This window comes from Panthera tigris, chromosome B1 (assembly GCF_018350195.1).
Source record: "Panthera tigris isolate Pti1 chromosome B1, P.tigris_Pti1_mat1.1, whole genome shotgun sequence".
Taxonomy (NCBI): domain Eukaryota; kingdom Metazoa; phylum Chordata; class Mammalia; order Carnivora; family Felidae; genus Panthera; species Panthera tigris.
This window is the reverse complement of record NC_056663.1, coordinates 43,874,504-43,898,240: the sequence shown is the minus strand read 5'-3', so window position 1 is coordinate 43,898,240 and position 23,737 is coordinate 43,874,504. Positions and strand designations below refer to the sequence as shown.

The window sequence follows — 23,737 nt, the reverse complement described above, 5'->3', positions numbered from 1 at the left end:
CCCAGACCATCTCTCCATAGCATGTTGGCTTCTATATCTGAGTTTGACCTTCTGATGATTTTTTTTTTTTTTTTTTTGCACTTCATCTGCCACTTCATGAGTCAGCTTAGCCTTGCAATCGTCTGTACCTAACGGAGTGGAGACCAACCTTCCACCTTAGGTGCGAGAGCTTGCGCTCCCCAGCTCGGCACGCCTCACGTGGCGCTTTGATAATGCGTGCTGGCTTGGCCCCCACATCATCCCAACAGTGATTGGAGGGACTGACTGCTCTGCGGTTGTTGGAAATAACGGACTTCTTTGATAGGATAAGGTTGCTGGCTTGGAGCAGGGGATACATTTCAGAAGCAACTCAAATTTGGTGGTTTGGTGGCAGGGGGTGGCGTTTAGTAAGACTATTAGGAAAGAAAACCAGAAACTAGACGTAGTCGTGCACATTCTGGGAACTTTATATGCTCGTCTTGCCCCCCACACCCAGCCCCGTCCCCCCTGCAGAAGAAGAAAAAGTTGTAAATGTATTTATTTTGTCAGAGTGGCGTTTTTACTGGAAATTTTAAGTGCGTTAAAACAGAACAGCATCTGAACCAATCCTCGGATCATAAATTATGTGCTAGTTAAAAAATAACAGGTGGTTTGAGTTTTCCCCAGTTCCAGTCTTGGCACAAATACTTGACATTTGCTTTCCATCTTACTGCTTCATAGGAATGGTAACAATTTACGCAAATAGTTTTATTTTTGTACTTTCTGTTGACCACAGTTCTTCTCTGTCAGCACACAGGTCTGGAACTGTCCTATCAGACTTATGTGGCTTCTAGTGCAATAAAGAACTTTTTTAAAGAATCTGGTCCGGCGTGGTAATTTTTCTAATGAATGTCAAAGCCAAGTGAGTTGGGATCAGATGAACCGAATGTCTCTAGGTGCTAAGGCTACTCTGAAAGGCTTGGTGGCATGTAATCAGAACCCGTAGGGGTCAGAGTACTGGTGTGTAACATCCCACAGAAGCATATGAGGAGGTCTTTTCAGAGAGTGAGCTGAGCTACACTTCATTGCTTGCCTTGTCTCTTGGGAGAAGATTCAGAGACATAAAAGGTGTCCCCCTCTCAAATGTGTAGATGTAGAACTTGTGTGGTGCTGTATGCTTTCGCTTCTCTCTGCACACATTGCTGTCTCTGTGCCATCTCATAGCTTGGAAATTGCCAATGTGATTCCAAAATGGCCTGTTTTTGTTTTTTGTTTTTGTTTTTCCTTTCCAGGAGTGGCTGTAAGGTGAAGAAATATGAAACACAGTCTCTTGCTTTGGACGGGTGTTCTCAGGTGAGTCCATGCCTATCATCAGGATGTCTCTTAGATCAGTGGCCCCAAAGTGGTGTTTGTATCCTCCTGGGGGAGCGAGGGGTAGATTAACGAAGAGTTTGCAGTGGGTGTCTGAGTATCTAGTTTTGAGGAAACCAATTTCCAGATCCTTAACTTCCCACAGTGACCTGAGAAGGCTCCTGAGAACATAGGAGCCCTTCATACTATCCTTTTCCCACTTCTTTTGAGTAAAGTTTTCTTTCATTCTAAATCTTACTAAGGTGCATTTGATGTCTGGGACATCAAACAAAGGGCAGATTTGAAATATTGGTGTATATTTTAAGAAAGTGAAGGACTTTAATAACTTTTTTTAAAAGTCAAATGGTTTTCTAATTCATTGCTTCCAATGAGGTAGGAGAACCTGAGATGTCACCTGATTATTGAAAATTACCTTTGACACAATGTTATATGTCACTTATATCTCAATTTAAAAAATAATTTTTGATTATAGATTTGCTTGGGTATGTAACTTGGAAAGAGTTTCAAAGAATTGAAAGACATTTCTATTACAAAACTTTTTTCTGTTTCACTTATTTATATAAGTAGGCTTAAATATATAAGACTCTTTACTGATTTATAATTTAAAAAATGAAAAACAGGAATAAAATTCATGCAGACCCTTATTTCCTTCTAGCAATAAATATTTGTCCATGACCATATGAATTGAGAAACACAGAAAATCAAGCACGCAGACCCATCTGATTGGGATAAGATCCTTTTTAAACTATTTTAGCATAACCATGATTACAGAAACGCATTCACTGGTTAACAGAATGCATTTTAAGTTTAACTAACTTTACACAGTTTGGACCAAAAACTTGGGTACATGGCTTAAGATTAAAAACAAACAAAAATGATTTGTCCTCTGATTTATTTTTTCATCTATTACAAGTGTGTAATTATCCACTTTCAAATGCGGCTAAAGTGGCAACAAGAACTGTGAGAAATTTACCTTTGATTTGATTCAGAAAAATTGCACGTATCACACTGCAAAAGTTTTAAATAATTGATTCAACAAAATGTAATCGATACAAAAGTAGAAACTTTTGTATTTGATAGTACTTATCAAAAGTTGTGATATTTTTAGGATAAATTGTGCATTAGTTAATTATAATGATTAGCTCTTCAGAAGCAAAAATGTTAATACTTAAAGACTTATAGTCATAGAATTTTTTTTTTAATTTTTATCTTTTTTAACTGAGAAAGATGGTAGGGAGAACTTTAAAAGACTTTCAAGCATATAAATGCTTTTTTAAAGGATGATTTCTTGGAGGAAGTAGAGTGGAAGTACAAATTCAGAGGGGAAAGGGTATGATGCAAATTCTGACTATTAAAGCTATTGAGGAGCGTGTTCGTGCTTGATTTTAAATAGACGATAGAGTATCATCAAATCACTCTGGTAACTAGATTGAATTAGGCAAGGCCAGTGTTTAAAGTGTACCAGATAATTGTATCCTTTGCAGTTTTTTATATTTATGCTGAGATGTTTTTGGATGTCATCTGAAAATACAGTGGGGTACCTAGGTTTTCCAAAACAATTCAAGGTGTATATGAGTAAAATATTTGAAAACCGTTGCCTTGGACCACTTCAGCTTCTTGCTTGTAAGTCTGGGTGGGCTAAAGGTTAATTTTTCAAACCTCAGATGTGAAGGTAGCTTCTAGGAAACATAGCATTCCATGATTAAGAGACCCCAGCTTCTTCTTTGATTGGTACCAAATCTGTGGTTGAGTCTTGTCAGACATCCATGTGGAATGGTCTGTCCTGCCCCATTCCTGAGACATCACCATCCCCACTGTTGGTTTTCCTAAACGGTAGCATCTGATGTGTTGCATTTCCCAGGATGAAGGAGCAGTGATCTCCCAGATTTCAGACATTTCTAATAGGGATGGCCATGCTACTGACGAGGAGAAACTGGCGTCCACTTCATCTGGTCAGAAATCAACTGGGGCCGAGGTGAAAGGTGAGCCAGAGGAAGACCTGGAGTACTTTGAATGTTCCAATGTTCCCGTGTCTGCCATAAATCATGCGTTTTCATCCTCAGAAGCAGGTATGGAAGTATATGTTCATCTTTATAATGTACTTAAGCCTAGAAATGCCTGAAAGCCAATGCAGGAGGTACTTTAAAGAGATTAGAGAATTGGGTCACTTGGAGGATAGATGTAGGATGCTGGTCTGTGCTTTGCTTCTTTACCTAGACGAGGGGCACAGAAGGGAGTCTTATCAAAGAACCAGAGACATAGGGATGAGTGTGGCACAAGGCACAGGAAACACCGACATATGAGACGACTTGAATTTTGTAATAATTTCTTTTAGTGTGGTCACATCTCAAAATACAGTGGCCTGTAGCCATGTTGTGATTGTTCAACTTACAGAAATAATAATATTTAACACGTATAATGGCTTACCACGTGCAGGAATAGTTCTACATGCTTTACATGTATTAGCTGATTAGTCCTTGGTAGGTGTTATTTTTTTACCCCATTTTTCAGAGAAGGGAGGTGAGACATAGAAGTTAAGTAGGTCAGCCAAGGTCACTTGAGTAGCAAATGGTAGAGAAGTAGGATTCGAAGACTATACTTTCAGGGATCATTTCTATAGTTCGTTACGAGAAGTAGGATTCGAACCTAGGCCATCTGGTTTCATGGTCTTTTGGCCACAGTGCTGATGTGGGAAGAGATTGCTTTCATTACTAGAATATTACACATTTTCCTGTTCAGGGATGTAGTAGATTGAAATTGACCAATATCCTAAAAAATCTTTAATGTTCTGATAAGAACTAACTAGACTAACCTATGCTGAAGCTTCTTACTGTTGAACTCATTAGAACATTCTAGAGCTGAGGTCCCTTTCCAGGCCCCAAGTTACATCTGTGGCCTTCAACCTGACTTGTGAAATGTTAAGAGCCATGTCCCTGACTACCTTAAACATTATTATTAACATCTCAGATTTTCAGCAATGTAATTTGATGTGGGGACTTTTATACTTAGGACTTTAAAAATCACAATCAAACCAGGGAAGTAGATGACTTTGGGAGAGTTACTCCCTCGGCCTCTCCCTGCTGCCCAGGTTGCAGCTTCCCATCTGTGAAGTATACATGCCAGGCACTGTTCCAGCTTTCTTCCCAGGCCGCTTTCCCATCTGCACCCCTCTACCCCAGTTATGTAGAATAACCTTGAGTACTCTTGTACCTACGTTTATTTCTTACATTTGAAATACCTTTCTTTGCCATCTCCTATAAACATTCTGCCCAATTCTTTCTGGTTTCTCTCCAAACTGTTTCTTGGCTTCCACCACACTTTATGTTCCCACCACATTTCTTCTTACCGTTTCTATTCCCCATATATTTATTATAAAAGTTGTCTTTGATGAACTGGCTGAGGTTAAGGACTATGAGTGATTCCTCTTTGAACTTCCTTCAGTAGAGGAGCATGTAGATATTTGAATTATATTCTTCCTCACTAGAAGGAAATTCCTTCCAACAGAAATTTCTAGAGCAGGGGTTCTGTTAACTATAGTGCTATCCTCAGAGATAGTGAATAGCTCGTGCTACCGTGTATGTAACTGATCAGCCATGTCCTGGGAGCAGGCAGAGACTGTGGTCATGCAGGGGGGTGGTAGATATGTGGAGGTGGGAAAGGAATACGGACTGTCAGGTGACTCAGGCAGAGTCTGTTTCCTGGGGAGAGTCACCTTTGCTCTAGGTCTTGATAGAGACGTACACAGATGTGCTCCAGGGAACAAGAATCTCTCCCAGGGATGGGAAGGAACCTGTCATGTTGGTGAGTGCCCAGTAGTTCTCTGTGACTCTAGGACAAGTGGGAAAACGAGGTTGTACTGGGGAATCTGGACCCGATCCTACAGGTATAGGGGAGCCATTGAAGGTTTGTAAGCAGAATAGTGATGGTCACATTTGTGTGTTCAACAATCCACTATGAATAGACAGTACACTTAGATAGTAATTTGTTGTGGCTACATGGAAGATGGTAGCTTGAAAATTGTGTGCCCTTTCATATTTAACATTTTTTCTTCAATGAGTACACATTCCTTTAATTAGAAAAGGCATAGTATTTTTTATTTTAATGTTGCCTTTGGTGGTGGTAGAGTGGAAGGTAGACTGGAGACAAGTTTGAAGGGTGTGGGGAGGAGAATGAATTTATATTTTCAGGCATTGAAATTTAGAGTTTATTGTTTTGTCTGCTACATTAATTAGTCTGAGGATACCCTCCTGGGCTGGAATTTAAATTGACTCAGACTTGGTAAGAAAATAGCATTCTTGTCGCTTCCTCTTTCTGAAATAGTCCCTTGGTTGGTACAACTTACAGAACTTTTCATGGACACAAGGTGGCAGCCTTGCTGTTCTTTCCACCTGAAGATGGCGATCCTGTGTATGGCTGGCTAACCCCACACTTCCCTTTTGAATATTTTAGACGTTTAACACAGACTACACAGCCGTCAACCAAATGCCAGTGCTCCCTTGAAAATCTTGAAATGCTGTTCATGTGTTCATAGACGTCAGTCTGGGCCTGCACTGAGGTTTTCAGAGTCTTTCACTAGGAAAGAAAGGAACGGACTTCTTGGGATAACTATAAAAATGACTCTCTGTGTTTTAGGCATAGAGAAAGAGACGTGCCAGAAGATGGAGAAAGATGGATCTACCATGACTGTAAGTTCCTACATTTGTAGGGGGTAGGGGGTGTAGAGGAGGTGCAGCTCAATCTTTTTTTTTTTTTTCTCAGTATTTTTTATTTATTCATTCATTCATTCATTCATTCATTCATTTATTTATTTATTTTGAGAGAGAGCACAAGTGGGAGGAGGGGCAGAAAGGGAGGGAAACACAGAATCCGAAGCAGGCTCCAGGCTCTGAACTGTCAGCACAGAGCCTGACAAGAGGCTCAGACTCATGAACTGTGAGATCATGACCTGAGCTGAAGTCAGACGCTAAACTGAGCTACCCAGGCACGCCTTAGTATTTATTTTAAAGCCCGCGTTAATTCATTAAATAAACTGTAGTCATTGTTTGGTGCTGGGGATGAAATGTAAATACAAGTTTCTTCACTTGAGCTCATAGCCTATCCTGAGATCTCCTATCCAGTGGCCACTGAGCGCCTGACCTGTAGCCAGTCTGAATTGAGATGTCTTGTTAAGTATAAAATACAACTAGTCTTTGAAGACTTAGTACAAAAAAAAGAAAAGAAAAGAAAAAAATGTTTCAAACTTTTATATTGATTACATATTGAGATGATCATATCTTAGATACATGATATATATCTAACTATAGTTAGATATCTAACTATATATATAGATATATAGATATCTATATATTTATAGTTAGATAACTATATCTATATAGATATCTATATAGATATATAACTATATCTATATCTATATCTATAGATAACTATATCTAACTATAGATAACTATATCTATCTATGGATATAGATATATATCTATATCCATAGATAGATATAGTTAGATATCTAACTATATATAGAGATAGATATAGATATATAGTTAGATATATATCTATAGTTAGATATATATCATATATCTAAGATATGATCATCTCAATATGTATATAAATAGATATAGATGTATTGTTAGATATATATCTAAATATAGTTAACTATATTATTAAAATTAATTTCACTTATATCTTTTTACTTTTTAAATGGCTAGTGAAAATTTTTAAATTATGTATGCCTTGCATTGTGTTTTTTTTTTTTTTAAACAGTACTGGTAGTAGATACAAAATGGAAACTAATGCTATATGAATGTTGTAATAGAATGTGTTCCAGGGCCTATGGGAGCCAGGGCTGACTGCCTGTGTAGCCAGTATCTGGGAGGCTGAATTTGAGCTCATTAAAAGAAAATTATTTAAAACTTTATAGACTTACAAAAACAGTACAAAGAATTCCTGTAAATCTTTCTTTCACTCATACTCTTTGAATTTTAATATTTTATTTAAAAAAAAATATTTTGAGAGGAGAGAGAGAGAGAGAGAGAGAGAATATCCCAAGCAGGCTCCGCACTGTAAGCATACATGGGGCTCAGCATGACCTAAGCCAAAATCAAGAGTCAGATGCTTAACCAACTGAGCCACCCAGATGCCCCTGAATGTTAACATTTTATATAATCACGTACAGTTAACAAAATCAATTAACACTGGTACAGTATTATTTTCTAACCTATAAACCATATTCAAATTTTGTCATTTGTCTCAGTAATGTCCTCTTTCTGGTGCAGAGTCCAACTCAGGATTGCATGTTGCATTTAGTTCTCAGGTTCTTAGTCTCCTATCATCTGTGATAGTTCTTTTTTTTTTTAATAACTTTTCATTTTTATTGGTATTAACTCAGTTTTCCCCCCACCTCCTTATTGAACCCTCCTTCATTGTTTCATTTGTAAAATCTGTGATAGTTCTTTAGTCTCTCTATCTTTCCTGACCTTGACACTTTTGAAGAATACAGGTCAGTTTTGTAGGATATCTTTCAATTTGGGTTTGTCCAGTGTTTCTTTGTGATTAAATGCAGTTTGTGCATTTTGGGTATGAATCCATCAGAAGTGACATTGTGGATCTCAGTGTGTCCCATTATTGGTGGAATTAACTTTGATCACATGGTTAAGGTGGTGTTGTCTGAGGTTCCTCCATTTGAAAACTTAGTTGTAAATAAAGAATAGGGTTTGCAAGACCGGTAAGGTAGTGAAGGGCTTTCTGGGCAGCAGAGTTGCCCTGCACAAAGGCAGGAAGTGAGAAGCATGGCCTTTGTAAGCAAGTGGAATTGTTAGTAATCTCACGTGATCACAGGGTACTCTACATAGGTAGGTGAGGGCCAGATCATCAGGGGCCATAGACATGGTGCCAGGAGTCTTAGAATTCATGGTAGAAGCAGTTGGGGACTATTGTGGGGTTGTAAGTAAGGAGTATCATAATCAGTAATAGTTCAAAGGATGGGCTGGAGGCTGAGAGATTTATCAGGTAGAACCATGACTGCTTGGTAAGACGACTTGGGAGATGTGCATTGCAGCTGGGGTGGAGGTGGTGGCAAGGGAAGGTTGGCAAAAGCCACCCAGGGTTTCTTCCTTTAACGTCCTAGTGGTCAGTGTTACTGATAACCCACCCCACAAACCTAAGATAACCTTGGACTCCTCCTTCCCTCTTATTTCCACAAGCAAGATCTGTGGTTTCTATGTCCAGAAACCATATATTGCAAATTCATCTACTTTTCTCCAGCCCATGGCCACCACCAGTCTTTTTAAATACGATGGTAAGGGGCACCTGGGTGGTTCAGTCAATTGAATGTCTGACTCTTGTTTTTGGCTCAGGTCATGATCCCATCGTTGTGAGATCGAGCACCATTTTGGGCTACATACTGAACATAGAGCCTGCTTAAGATTCTCTCTCTCCCCAGCCCCCCGCCTCTCTCCCCTGCTCACGCGCTCTCTTTGTCTAAAATAAAAGTAAAAAAAAAATAATGAAATATAAATGAAGGGAGGGAGGGAAGGAAGGAAGGAGTAATTTCCTAACCAATCCCCCTGTTCCCAGGCTTATTCTCTTATCCTTTTACGTAAGCCAAGGTGATGTTTTAAACACAAAACTGATCTTGTTACTTTTTGCTTAAACCTCCTGGTTGGCTTCCCTTGTCTTTAGAGTAAGTTCAGACGCTTCCTATGGCCAATGTGGCTTTCTGCAGTGGGACTCTGCCTTTGTCTCCAGCATCTGCTGTCTCCTCTCTCCCTCGCACATCTGACTCTTGCCTTAATTTATGGAATTTCTTTTAGTTCTGTGAAGCTACTCCTTGGAGTCACTTCTTGTTTTCCCTTCTTTCCTTCTAACACTTTAAGCTTGGTGCAGGTAGATGACTGTTTGCTGCTACCTTAGCACCTACCACAATAAATACTGCTGAACACAGGAATCAGTAAATTAAGAATACAGTTGGCATCTGCCTGGCTCAGTTGGTGGAGCACGTGACTTGTGTTCTTGGGGTTGTAAGTTTAAGTCCCATGTTGGGTGTAGAGATTACTTAAAAAATAAGTCTTTAAAAAAAAAAAGAATACAGAAAGAAAAGCAGAATTGTAGGAATTAATTTTTAGATCTGTGGCTCTGAGACATCTGTGGGACCTTCTAAGTCCATTATTTCCAGGAGACAGTTCTAATAAGTACATAGCATGAGTTCAAGAAAAGCCTGGGTTGGATTTAATAGATTTGAAGGCCTTTGGGACACAGGATAATTGAAAAAAAACTTTTTTTTGCATCTTGACTAACATATATATAGAGAGATAACACATCACAACATATGCATTTGTATATTTATAAAAAAAAAATTGTACAAAGGGCACCTGGATGGCTCAGTTGGTTAAGCATTGGACTTAGGCTCAGATCTTGATCTCACGGTTTATGAGTTTGAGCCCCACATCAGGCTGTCTGCTGTCAGCACAGAGCCTGCTTTGGATCCTCTGCCTCCCCACACCCCCCCCCCCCCACTTCTGTCCCTCTCCTGCTCGTGTGCTCGCGCTCTCTCTCTCTCTCTCTCTCTCAAAAATAAGTAAACCTTAAAAAAAAATAAAAAAGGAAATTTAGAAAAAAAAGTTGCACAAAATTGTATCTGTCAGGGGCACCTGGGTGGCATAGTTGGTTCACATCTGACTCTTGATTTTAGCTCAGGTCATGATCCCAGGGTCGTGGGCTCAAGCCCTGGTATTGGGCTCCGTGCTGAGCGTGGAGCCTGCTTGGGATTCTGTCTCCCTCTTCCCCTCTCCCCTGCTTGCACGTGCTCTCTCTCAAATTAAAGCAAACAGACAAACCAGTATCTACCTTCCTTTGTGTGATTTACTCTGATATTCTATTCCATTTTTTAATGCAGACTGTGTGTCCCAGTAAATTGTTTTCAGGACTCACTATTAGGCCATGACCCACGGTGTTCCCTACAGGACACAGTGAGCAGTAGACGTGAAGGGACATGGGTGGAGGAGGAGCCTGTGGAAGTGTGAGCAGAAGGAGGATGTGCACATAGGGTCTCAGGAGCGTTGTCCTCTCACAAGGGCTTCACGCATTAGTGACATATGTTTCTGGGTAAAATCACTGTTTTGGGAGCCGGGCCACCTGATTGCAGCACAGCCACTCTTGGGCTTTGGCCTGTCTTTCCTCATCTCTGAGAGGGAGGGGTGCCTGCCGTCCCCACCCACGAGAGGGTGAAACTACACGCTCCAGCAGAACAGCCTGTGTGTGCACTTGGGGAAGCCAGTTCCTTTTGAAGTTTTCCAAGTACTGCGGGAGCGCTTCCTTGTATTTTCAGTGTGTGATAATAACAAGGAGATGATTGAAGAAGGTTGTGTCAAGGGGACCAAGCATTGCTCTGCACGGCTGCAGATCTCTGTGGCTTACCCGGTTTTTGAAACAGACTGGTTCAACTACAGACTGGTTCCACTTCCGGATTCCCAACTTCTTCATCCATAGAACAAGAGCACCTGTCTGACTGGTCCGAGTGGTTGTGAGGATGAGGGAATTGGTAGCGTAAAAGATGGAAGCTGCAAAGAGCTAGACCTCTATGAGATGGGGCAGTGCTGATAGGAAAAGGGCGGGAAGGTGAGTGAGAAGGAAAAATGGGGAACGCTTGCCTTGGGAGCCAGCTGCTGAACATATCCTATGTTGCCATCTTTTAAAAAGTAACCCCAGTTGAACTTCCTGAAATTGGTGAATTTCTACTTCCTAGAATGTGGGATAGGTATTGCATGAAGCAATTACCATATTCAGGACGCTCAGTGAAAGAGTCTGGTTAGCCTAGCATTCACTGTTTTACACCTCTGGGCTGCTTGGAAGTGAATTCCTTTGCGGTCTCATTGCCAGTGGTTGGTGGCGGCCAGGGCAAAATACCTAAGGCCAGAGGACAGTCAGTGATGGGTAGCCAGTCTCATCTTGTTTATCAGCTATTGGTCTGCAGCATTTTTCAAGTAGGAGTCAATTTATTTTATTGATTTTTTTATTTTTATTTTTTAGGACATCTTAAACTTCTTACAAGTTAGGTTCATTTGGTTTTTCAGGCATGTCTCTGTTAGAGAGAAGTACCTGGGGTGGTACTAGTCCAGTGAGTTCAAGGGCAAAAGATGGGATGAACTCAGCATGCTGTGAGAGATTAATGATGCTAATTCTCCCACTGCAAGGAGCTGGGCAAAGAGGTTTCCATTGTGGCATCCTGCTCACTGCAAATCCTGCAACCAGGACTGTGTTGGGCTCCACTATCTACAGACATGCGTTTTTTGGCCCTCAACTGTAAATGTTTTTTGGGGGACAGGGAAGAGGATTAGGGGACATGAAAAGGGACCCTTTTCGAAGGCCACGATTGATCAACTGGGTTGGCATCTTTGTTAAACATGTTAGATTGCCCAGGCTAGGAAGGGATCCGGCGCAGTTTTTTGAGATGGTAGATTCTGTAGGCTTTCTGTGCTGTTTGATAAGCAATATGAAGGACTGAACAGTGTGAAAAACTGAATCCTAGGGTTCTTGAAAAGGCGGCTAAAATAGGCCATGGCCATAAATTCCTAAGAGCTGTTGCAGTTTGAGCCGTGAGGCGAGAGGCATGTGGCCTGGTGGAGGGGAGTGGCCAGGGGAGGCAGGGCTGCAGGCTGCAGAGCCCAGTCATCTGGATATTTCTGCCACCATCTGAGTTCTGTCTCCCACCTCCAACAGAGTGCTGCCTCTTCCAGACACATTAAGTTGTTGAGCAAGTAGGCAGACAACTCATTCATCCCCTCACAAATGATGGAGATGCTGAACTGGAGAATAGACATTGATATTTTCCTTACTAGGAAAATTCTTTTGGCTTATTTCCCAAATTCTTGCTAACTTGAGGGTCATTGGAAGCACAGGGGAGCTGTTTTTTAGAATTAGCTTGGGGATCCTGGCTTCAAATAATAAAAACACAAAAGACTGATTTTAAAGCGCATTAATTTAGAATCAAATCTAACAACAAAGTGAACCAAATGTGTCAACTTGACCCTAGGGTGTTATCTCCCTGTAGGCAAGTTACATGGGAAGCAAGATTATGAGAAAGTTTCTTGAGAAGTATGGCACAGGAAGTCAGTGTAATGACTCAGATGTTGAGAGGTTTATTCATTATCCACAAGAAGCACTTCTTATCATTTCTGGCTCTGGAATCATGGGGCGGCTTTGCTGGGTGCCTCTGACCTCTCACAGGCTGCGATCAAGGTATTAACCAGAGCTGTGGTCACCTCTAGGCTCAATCAGGGGTAGATGCATTTCCAAGCTCATTCACGTGGCTGTTGGCACGTCTCAGGTCCTTACTAGCTGTTGGCAGAGACATTGATTCCTTGCCACATGGGCCTTTCCATAGAGAGTTTCTCACAATGCAGAAGCCAGTCTTTTTGTAAACTAATATCAAAAGTGACATCCCATGACTTTTACCATAGTCTCTTTAGAAGTAAGTCACCAGGACCAGCCTGCTCCCGAGGGGAGGAGATTACACGAGAGGATTAGTACCAGCAGGGTGGGGGTCATTGCAGGCCATATTTGAGACTGCTCACCACAAGTGGCTTCTGGCTCTAGTGATAGATCTACCCCAAGATAGTGTTTCTGGGGGGGACCTCAGACTCCTGTCAGCATGGTGGGTACCTTCCCCCAAATGCTGCTTGAAATGGGCACTGCCAGCTTGTGGCTTTTGCATTTCCCTTTTCTGTGGCCTAAACCAGGGCTTTCTGTATCAGGGCCCTTCTATGTGAAGCTAAATGCAAAAATTGTGGGGGGGGGGGGACGGGGGGGGCATTTTTTAGGGAAAGACCGAGTTGTAATGACCATGAAAAGTTTAAAAACCACTGATCTCTGACTTGGGACTTTTCTGTTCAGTCTTGGTTCAAACAAGATACCAGAGAACTGATTGATTATCATCACTAACTGATGGATTGGTTATACAGATACTTAAGATTGTTAAGATTGTTGCCAGATCACTTGGGCTGGCATTTTGGATATTATTAGACTGACTTTTTCCCTATTTACGTAAAAAAGTTTACTTACATACCGTGGGAGGAAATAGCCCCCAAAATGCCTTTTAGGAAGGAGAATAGGATGAAGTCCATGTTCTTGTGAAAAAATACTAACCACTGTGGCTTTCTGGAACCTGAGTTTATGATAAAAGCTTAAGTTCTGTCACATCAGAAGGGAACTGAAAACTTAGCAGCAACAAGGAAGCAAAAAACTGAGAGTACAGGCACAGACCTTGACTTTACACGTGGCCACTTTGTAGAGGGAGGGCCCATTAGTGCTGTAACCTGACACACTGCCAGGGCAGGGACACGCCACAACAGAGCAGCTGAAGTTCCTGATGACCCTGACTCATTCTGGGGCGGGGGGAGGGGAGTCAGCCGTGTGTTTGCCATTTCTGCTTCCTTAAGCTTGAAAGTTAGTAGTCCATTTTGGAAACATTTCCACCCAAAGTGGCTAAAGTTGTACACAAAGTATCACTGTGTTAAAAAGTTGACACCTTTTTTGGGAAAAGTTACATGGAACACATTTTCCCTGGAAACCAGAAACCCCCTGAAAAATGAGACATTTTACACTTTATATAGACAGGTTTCTCTTTGGTGCATGTGATCTTTGGTGACTGGTCACTGTGATAATCAGATTTTATCCTTTTTGGATAAGAAGAAAACTTCACTAGGCTCTCTGTTAAATGGAAGCCAACCTCCCCACCCCATATTCAGTTTTTTCTGTTTTTTTATTTTTTAAAACATTTATTTATTTTTGAGAGAGAGAGAGAAACACAGAATCCAAAGCAGGCTCTAGGCTCTGAGCGGTCAGCACAGAGCCTGACGTGGGGCTCGAACTCACGGATCGTGAGATCATGACCTGAGCCGAAGTCGCACACTTAACCAACTAAGCCACCCAAACGCCCCAGTTTTTCCTTTAAATAACTACTTTAACTAGATTTTTTTTTTTTTTAGTTTCCTGCTGTGTTTTTTTTTTTTTCTTCAAACGTGTTTTTAAAGATTGTAATCAATGTAGCAATGAGGACGCTATTGAAGGACGCTATTTGGGGTTAAGAAGCTGAAGCCCGAACATATTAAATGTAACTTCTTCCTCCCCTCAGGGACTGTTGGAGTCATCTGTGGAGAAGGCCCCCGTGTCTGTGGCCTGTGGAGGGGAGAGTCCCTTGGATGGCATCTGCCTCAGCGAATCCGATAAGACAGCTGTGCTCACCCTCATAAGAGAAGAGGTAAAGGCCCTCATGTTCTGTCCACTTATCACTCCCATGTCTTTGTCAAGCCCATGTGCCAGCAGGTAGATTCCATCTCTGTTTGGCTTGAGTTATCCCCTCCTGGAAGTTCCTATTTCCTGCAGCTTGTTGAGCTCATATAAAGGGCTCCCTGTAAACTCTGCATTGGTGCTAGAGTCCCGACATTCTGGTGTCCTGGGGACAAAGCCGACAACACTTCTTTATCCAGCCTTGAAGTTTTTTAAATATCAAATTCTGCCGACTCTACCCACATATATAACTAAATCAGTGCCTTCCTTTGACAGATATGATATGTTCATGCTTAAAAATTTCTTAAATTTGCAATAATATAAGATGTCTCTTACTTTCATCCATTCTTTAAACAGTTCAATTCTTTAAACAACTTCAATTCTGTGTTCAAAATAGATTACTGCTAGGTCTTTCCTGGATGATCTGAAAAAATATGAAAGACGCTGTTGCCCAGTTACCACTCTCTCCCATTATATTTCTAAGCTGTATTTTGTATGTTTGGTTTGTGCATCTCTTGTTGATTCCACCTTTTTTTTTTTTTTTAAAGAAGGGAATTCCCTTGCTGTAGCAATTTTATTTTCATAATATAATAGGAATAGTTAAGAGCCTCTGATATCAAGGCCTTTTAAAGCTTCAAAAAATAGCATTAAGTTGATAATGGGGGATGTCAGCTGGCCCTGTTGTCAGAACTCGGGAGCAGTGGTGAGGAGGCCTACCAAAATCTTGTCAATGAGAAAAATGACCCTAACTTCCTCCTGAGAGCAAAACTGTGAGGTGATGCCCTAATGGAGCAGAACAGGCATGTGCCTCGTCACCTCAGGCAGATGGGCTGGCTGCTAGCTTCTTGAGACCCTGACTAAAGGCACAAAATAAAGAATGTACCAAATAGAAAGAGAGAAGCATAGAGACGTAGAATAAAAGGAGGGCAGTGATGCCCTTCTAAGCTGTGCCTAGGCACACAGAGTTTGAGGTAATGAGTTTAGAGTATTTCTTCCCAGTTAGCAGGGGCACCCCAAATAGGAATATGGGTTCTGGTCTGACAAGCAAGATCCTGCCTATGGTGAGATGGGTGCATCTGGCTAAAGGATTTGAACTTCTGAGCCCCTAGTTGTGACTTCATTCTTATCAAGCAGAGATCTCTAAGGAAGAGAATGTGCTGGTCATGCTAATGCTCTGATTTTTCTTATCCTAAGTAAAATCAGTATTTTGGTTAAGGCGCATCTCTGCCAGGCAGATAGCTCTTCTTTTGGTGTCCTGTCCCAGTCACGGTTCTGGGCATGCAGAGCTGAGAGCAGACCCTGGACCCTGGCAGAATTCACAGAGATTGTGATTATCACTTGGAATCTTCCCTGGGGGATGTTCTGTTCACCCCTACCTTGGTGGCTACATTTCTGCCATCCTGTGTGGCAGAGAGAACATTTTTCCAGATGCTTGTGAGCCTTATACACAGACGTTGAGACTTTATATTCCTCATGGAGCTCAAATGTCTCAGGATGCACCTGGTTGCGTGTCGTTTTCAGTTTCCAATCTTAAATTCAAACTGTAATAGATTCAGTAAAACCAAGCTCTATCTCTATTACAATTTAGATAATCACTAAGGAAATCGAAGCAAATGAATGGAAGAAAAAATACGAAGAAACCCGACAAGAAGTGTTGGAGATGAGGTTAGACTGGAGGTTTGGGGGAGGGATTGGATACCTTTATGCATTATTAGATTTCATATAAATGAAGTGATGAAAGTATTTGCTTACCACAGAACCTGGTGTTGAGAACTTGAGGGCATTGATATTTGCACTTTAATTTGTGACTGTGACAGCATCTTTTTATGAGTATTGCTGACCAGTTATTCACGTACGGTAGCTTCTTGTGGGATGTTGAGAACATTACATGTAAGCAGAACCCACATGATTCTTGTCTTTTGAAAAGACATCAATTTGTGCAAAGATATCCATTTGAACTGAAGAATAAGATTTATCGACATACTCGATTCTGGAGGCATTATAATCTATAATACTTTTCTCTAATTATGCATGATGGCTTCAACTTTCATCACCATCAAATAGATTATAAAAAGCATGTTAACCGGAAACAAAATTGATTGACCTTAAATTGAAATCTTTTTTATTTTTGCTGCTCATTCCCTAGAATGGAGAGTTAGAGGCTGTGAAATAACTGAAGATAGGATCAAAGAAGAAGAAAAAAGCATAGTTTCTACATTTGTGTAGTCAGCACTTGAATGATTAAGACATATTTTAAATATGCCCGCTCTAACTTGTAGCTCTTGTATTACTTATGTTTTGAGCATTTCCTGGGTGTGAGGTCCCATGCCAGGTGTGGCGGAGACGAAGGGACAGCCCCTGCCCTTAGAGAGCTTACGGTAGCCATCATAAAGGACTTGGATGCAGGGTCACAGTGATGGGCACCACCAGTGACAGTAGGGAGGCACACAGGGAAGAGCGCCAGTCCCTGGACAGGGTCGGCAGGGTCAGGGAAACTTTATGGCACTTCACTGAAAAGAAAGGTTAACACGACAGGGTGATCTTTAAAGTCTTTGAATAACTGAAATGCTTTTGGAACTAAGACCGTAAAATAAAACTTGTGACTGAATTAGAGGGGGCAGGCTGCCCAAAAGGGTAGATTTGTTCATTTGAACATCGTTCAAGTACTTATTTGTTGAAATGTTCATTTGTTAATGTGTTTAATTGTTTGGGGCAGCATTTCAGGAACGTCTATTGAAAAATCTCTTCTGATAATTTTTTTTTTTTTTAAGGAAAATTGTGGCTGAATATGAAAAGACCATTGCTCAAATGATTGGTAAGGACTTTTTTTATGTGTGTGTGTGGTGTGAGCCATAGGTTCCGTGGATGGTTTTCAAATCAGAACACAAGCTCGAGCATCACCTAGATCCGGTTGATTCTCACTGTTTGCAGTGGTTGTGTTCTACAGAGTTGCCACAAACACAGCGAATGCTGAATACTGAACCATCGCTTTAGGGAAAGTACAGGGTGAGGTTGCTGTGGGCCTCTGGTCACAACATTTTTGTCAGTACATAACCTTGTCTTATGTATATTTGTTTAAAGACATCTCATTTAATGTTGACTCGTTACCATTGAACTCCTGGCCCACAGTGCTATCATTCATGCTTGAATGAAGATTATCGGATGAAGGTGTTTTCTCCATAAGGCACATTACAGCCTTAGGAGCACTAAACAGCACTTTGGCCCTACACTTGGGGGCCATTTTAAACAGCAAAAATCACCAACAGAAAGCACAGAAATGCAGAAAATATCATGGTGTACTAAGTAGACTGAAAAGGACACTTGTTTACAGTAGGAAACAAGAAGGCAGTGTCACCCTGATCAGCCTTGGCTTGGAATGTGCCTGTCAAGTGACTTAAATGTTTTGCCACTCTGCGCATGACCGGGAATGCACCACAAGTATTGATTTTGGGTTTGCAAATAAATTTTAGCAAGTGGATGAATTCACAAATACACAGTCCACAAATAATGAAGATAAGCTGTACTTACGTTCATTTCAGAGGCCAGCAAATGCTTGAATTGTGTGAAAAGCCCTCCACCTGGCCCCTAGAGTGTTGATGGCCTAGCCACATCATTAGTGTCCCGCCCCCCGCCCTCCCCCCCCCCCCCCCCGCCAGGGGGGTCTTCGTTTTGGCTCAGTGTCCTTAACTCTGCCACAAATCATATTTCCCTCATTTAGACCCACTGGTACCTTTTACAAAACAACAGTGGTTGGTTCTCTTATTCCACTGAATTTGGAATAACTGAGTAGCCAATATCAGCAGGACTGACTGCCTAAGTCTTTCTCTACTTAAAGCACTTCTTAAGCACTAAAATCATACTTTTTACAGTCCATATCACCTCATGCCTTCCCAGCATGGGACCTTTGCCATTGCTGTTCCTCTGCTGGAATATTCTCCTGGGTAGCTGCACAGCTTCTGCCCTCCCTCAGCAATTTTAGGTCCCTAAATCTTTCTTCTGAGAGAGGTCACTATATGAAAACGGAACCCCCACCCTTCTTGTTCTGCTTTGTTTTTCCCCCATCACTTGTCAGCAGCTGTCTCCCCCACTAACATAAGTCCTCGAGAGGAACTTTGCTATGTCTGCTGCCGGGGTCCCCCACCAAGAATACTGCTTAGCTGACAGAGGGCAGCCGCTAACAATCTGTTGAAGGAATATGCCATTACTTTTGATTGTGGTTCACAGAAGATGAACAGAGGACAAATATGACCTCTCAGAAGAGCTTCCAGCAACTGACCATGGAGAAGGAGCAGGCCCTGGCTGACCTTAATTCTGTGGAAAGGTCCCTTTCTGATCTCTTCAGGAGATATGAGAACCTGAAAGGCGTTCTGGAAGGGTTCAAGAAGGTAGCATGTCCTTTTCCTTTTGTCTCTGTAGTAGTGTGTTTCCTTGGTAATGGATCTTTAAACATGTATGCCAGAGGTGTGGGTAGCCTTCTAAACGGGAGTTGGGGGCCCATGTATCATTGGTCTTGTATCTTCTGTTCCAGTGAAGCTGGAGATTTTCTTTTCCCTTTTTTCTTTCTGTGGTGGTTCAGGCATCTGGCCCACCGGGTGGCATGTTTTGGTCATTTCCTCTCCTGGGTCAGGCCACAGCCAGAGTGTGGCATGGAGTAGAAGAAGTGTGGAACCTTCAGACCTTAGGAGACTTCCAGAAATTGTTTTTGATAATTCCCCAATTTAATATTAGTAGAAGGAAAATTTAGCCCTGAAAAATTCAGGCAACATATTCTAGAAGAAAATAAGTATAATGTTTCAGATTTAGATTGTAAGTGGGCATATTGATTCAACTTAGTTGCATATCATCAATAAGATACATTTATAGCAGTGAACATTCTTTACTGTTTCCGTAGGAAAATAAAAATGAGACTGCCTAGTTTCCCTACAGTGACACTCAGAATGCCTCCCTAAACTAGGTTTATCAGTGTCACTGAACCTTACTTTGTTTTGAAAATTTATACGCAAAGAAAGTATCCAGAATTTCTTCAGTAAGAATTACATGTGCCTGTTTTGAATTATCAGAGTAGAATTTAAAGGCATTTGAAGTAATGAGGTTTTCTCATTTTAAAAACAAAAATGAAAACTCTGATACATGGGATGTCACTAGTTGAAGAAAGATGAAATGACCAGTTTTTTTTTATTTTAAATTGTCACTTTGGAACAGAATGAAGAAGCCTTGAAAAAGTGTGCTCAGGATTATTTAGCCAGAGTTAAACAAGAGGAACAGCGATATCAGGCCCTGAAAATCCACGCGGAGGAAAAACTAGACAAGTGAGAGCTCTCAATGAGATCTGTTTCATGTTTTGTGATGTTGTGGGGAGATTGAGAAAGGCCAAAAAAACCACCCAATGTTGTTTTGCAACCCTAGGTTGCATTGATGTGTGTGTGTATGTTTTATTATTTAATTTTTTGAATAGTATCTTCACATTAAACATTAAAAAGAATAGAATAGAGATCTATAGGATCTCTCTCCCACCCTCTCCCTTGTCCCTGGCTCCCCAGCTTTCCTCACCCAGGTGATCAGTTTTTGGTTCCTTCCATCCCCTCAGATAAACTTTTTCCCTTCTTCTCCCCTGTCCTAGCTAACAGCTCCATCACACCACATGATCACTTTTTTTTTTTTATGTGATGAGAATCTCCTTTTTTATACAGATAACAGCATACTTTGCATTGTTCATTTAGTGCTATATTTTGGAAACCTTTCCATGTCAATCCATGAAGAGCTTCTGTATTTTTCTTAGCCTCCATATGGTGTTCCAGTGTTGCAATGTGTCATTTATTTAACCAGCCCCCTCCTTCCGGACACTCAGGGTACTTGCCATCCACTGTGAACAGTGCTGCAGTAGGTGACCTGGTATGGTTCTCATTTGGCGTGCATGTGAGTTATCTATATGCTAGAAAAAGGATTGCTGGGCCAAAGAACATACAGGCTTATCTTTACGATAAAAAGTGTCAAATTGCCCTCACCTGACTTTCATCCATTTATCCCTAGGCTAGGTGTTCGAGCATCTCTTGTCCTTATGGCTTTGCCCACAGATCAAATTTTTGGTTTTCTGTAAACCCAGTAAGATACAAGATAGTATTTCAGTTTAGTTGGGGATTTCTTTTTTTGACAAGCAAATGGAGCATTTATTCAATGTAGTTTTGATTGTTGTTTACCTCATGGAATTGAACCTATTTGAGCAGCTATCTGTACGTGTACTTTCTGTACCGTGAATAACTATTCTTTGCCTGGTTTTCTATTGTCAGTTTATATATTATTCATCTGTAAATATATTATTATATTTATGTACTAAGGATGCCGGCCTTTTGTGATATGAGTCTTGAATATTTTTTCTAGTTTGTCTTTTGGCTTCTGGTGTTTTTTGATATGCAGAAATCTGTTTGTTTTTATGTAGTGAAATTTATCAGTCCTTTTATGGCTTCAGTATTTTCTGTCATGGTAACAAAGATCTTCTCTGCTCTGAATATAAAATATTCTCCCATGTTTTCATTCTAGTACTTTTATGGCTTCATTTTTTTAATCCTTAAATCCAACACGTTTGGAATTTATCCTGGGGAACAGTCTGAAGAATGCATCCAACTTTATTTTTTAACTAAAAAGTAATACTTGTACATTTTGCTGTCTATCTTCATATTTGTAAAACGTTTTAAGTTCCCCTCTCTCATTCCCACCCCCAGAGATACTACTATTAAAGGTTTATTAACAGAAGCACCTGGATGGCTCAGTTGGTTGAGCATCTGACTCTTGATTTTGGCTTGGGTCATGATCTCACAGTCGTGGGATTGAACCCCGTATTAGGCTCCATGCTAAGCGTGGAGCCTGCTTAAGATTCTCACTCCCTCGGGGCGTTAGGTGACTCAGTTGGTTAGGTGTCTGACTTGGTTTGTGGCTCAGGTCATTATCTCACGGTTCGTGGGTTCAAGCCCCATGACAGGCTCTGCGCTGGCAGCATTGAGCCTGCTTAGGATTCCCTGTCTCCCTTTCCCTGCCCCTTTCCCTGTTGGCTGTTTCTGTCTCTCTCAAATAAATTAAAAAAAGATTCTCTCTCCTTCTGTCCCCCTCCCCGGCTGGTGCATGTGTGGATGCTCTCTCAAAAAAAAGGAAAAAATTTTATTGTGTATCCTTCCAGTTTTTTCTTGACACCTTTATAAATACTACCCAACATGGCTTTGGACTTTTTTAAAAATAACATCGGAGTCCTAGGATACAAATTTCCTTTTTCACTTAATAGTATATATGGCCCTTCTCCATGTCAGAACATCTAGCTCAGTCTAATAATTTGTGTTAGGTTGTAGGACTATTCCATTCCTTACTGATGGGCATTTAGATAGTTGCACAGTTTTTCAGTTGTAAACACTGCTGCAGTGAACATCCTTATGCACAATCATTGTGCAACATGGAAGTATTGCTGTGGATACTTAAGGTTGTAACGTAAGGGAGTTGCTGGGTCAGAAGGTGTATGCATTTTATTTTATTTATTTATTTTTTAAATGTTTATTCATTTTGAGAGAGAGGGAGAGAGAATTGCAAACAGGCTCTACACTATCAGTGCAGACCCCAGTGTGGGATCTCAAACTCACAAACTGTGAGATCATGACGTGAGCCAAAATTAGGAGTTGGATGCTCAACTGACTGAGCCACCCAGGCACCCCAGGTGTATGCATTTTAAATCCTAATAGTTACAGCCATCTCACTCTCCGTGAAGACGGTGCCAGTTTTCACTTCCCCCGTCAGTTTGTGAGTCTGTTTCTTGCATCTCGACCATAATGGGATAAGATCATCCTAGTTAATATTTGCCAATCTGATAAATTTTTAAAGTTTATCATTTAAATTTGCATGCCTCTACTAATGAGTTTTTAGCATCCTTTCATCAATTAATTGTCCATTTATCAATTGACATTTGTAGTTTTAGAATTTTCTTTTGTATCTCATTAATAAAGTCACTTTTAGTTCTAGTGTCCTAGATGTCAGTGGTTAGCATCCTGACTCTTTGGCTGTGATAATCCCACAGATGACCCTGCCTGCTATTGGGTTAAAAAACAAATCTAAGATTGCTGTACAAAGTGTCACATGATTCCATTTTCTAGTGACATGTGAATTTTGAAGTCACTGTGGCCTATGAGATTAATTCTACCACTGGTTTGCATCTTGGAAATTTCCTTAGCAGTTGTGTATCCACTGAAGTTTTATAAATTTAAATGGAATGATTTGGGTCACCAGTTTTTCTCTTATCATGAAGCCCTGTTATTCTGTGTCTCACAGATGTCAGAAGTCTTGACTCCTTAGCTGTGACCTGTAACTAACCATGAGCTTTTTGTCCCTTTACTCCACAAACAAAACACCACAAACAGAGCCAATGAGGAGATTGCTCAGGTTCGAACAAAAGCGAAGGCCGAGAGCGCGGCTCTCCACGCTGGACTCCGGAAGGAGCAGATGAAGGTGGAGTCCCTGGAAAGAGCCCTTCAGCAGAAGGTACACAGAGGGGTGTGGGGTGACGACCTGTGAGCCACATGGTTTTCCTCTGTGGCCGTGGCTGGCTTGTGGTGGATTTGGATGAAAGAGAAGCCTCGTGTTTTTGCCCAGAGTCAAACTTTGATCCAGCTGTTCTGGGGACTGATTCAGGTGGACACGAACAAGGCAGACCACGAACTCCCAAGCCTCTGAGTAGGAGCCATCCCCAGGCAGGATGCAGAGAGGAAGTTGCATTAACTAAAGGGGACAAGATACTTCTTAGGTTCCGAGGTTACCTTTTTTCTTTTTGTTTTTTATGTAATATATGAAGCCATCTTCCCCCTTGATTGCAGCTTTATCCTCCTGGGGACGTTGGCAACATCTGGAGGTGGATTTAGTTGTCACGACTGGGAGATGCTACTGGCGTCTCATGGGTAGAGGCCAGAAGTGCTACTAAACATCTAACAGTGCACAGGACAGTCCCTACAACAAAGACTGACCCGGCCCAAAATGCCGGTGGTGCCGCAGTTGAGAAATTCTGCTGTAGGTAAATAAAAATCAGGTCCCTATTTCTCGCTACTCTGTGATTCTTAGACTTCATTTTTTGTGTGTCCTCTAGTGTTTTTCTTCCTGTGTC

At 41.2% G+C, this 23,737-nt stretch overlaps 1 protein-coding gene across 10 annotated transcripts in view; it reads left to right on the top strand.

Annotated features, from left to right (window-relative positions):
* Positions 1-23,737, top strand: part of TACC1 (transforming acidic coiled-coil containing protein 1) — a 120,313-nt gene that overhangs the window by 91,376 nt on the left and 5,200 nt on the right. For 5 of the 10 annotated variants that reach the window (XM_007097065.3, XM_042983424.1, XM_042983426.1 and 2 more), the window contains 9 exons: positions 1,251-1,311; positions 3,191-3,398; positions 5,962-6,014; positions 14,453-14,578; positions 16,196-16,272; positions 17,379-17,422; positions 18,832-18,992; positions 19,810-19,916; positions 23,001-23,121. In XM_007097065.3, the coding sequence (XP_007097127.1) occupies positions 1,251-1,311; positions 3,191-3,398; positions 5,962-6,014; positions 14,453-14,578; positions 16,196-16,272; positions 17,379-17,422; positions 18,832-18,992; positions 19,810-19,916; positions 23,001-23,121 (958 nt within the window). Of the gene's footprint in view, positions 1-1,250; positions 1,312-3,190; positions 3,399-5,961; positions 6,015-14,452; positions 14,579-16,195; positions 16,273-17,378; positions 17,423-18,831; positions 18,993-19,809; positions 19,917-23,000; positions 23,122-23,453; positions 23,648-23,737 lie in introns of all 10 variants that reach the window. The other 5 variants (XM_042983431.1, XM_042983425.1, XM_042983428.1 and 2 more) reach the window with 2 other exon arrangements.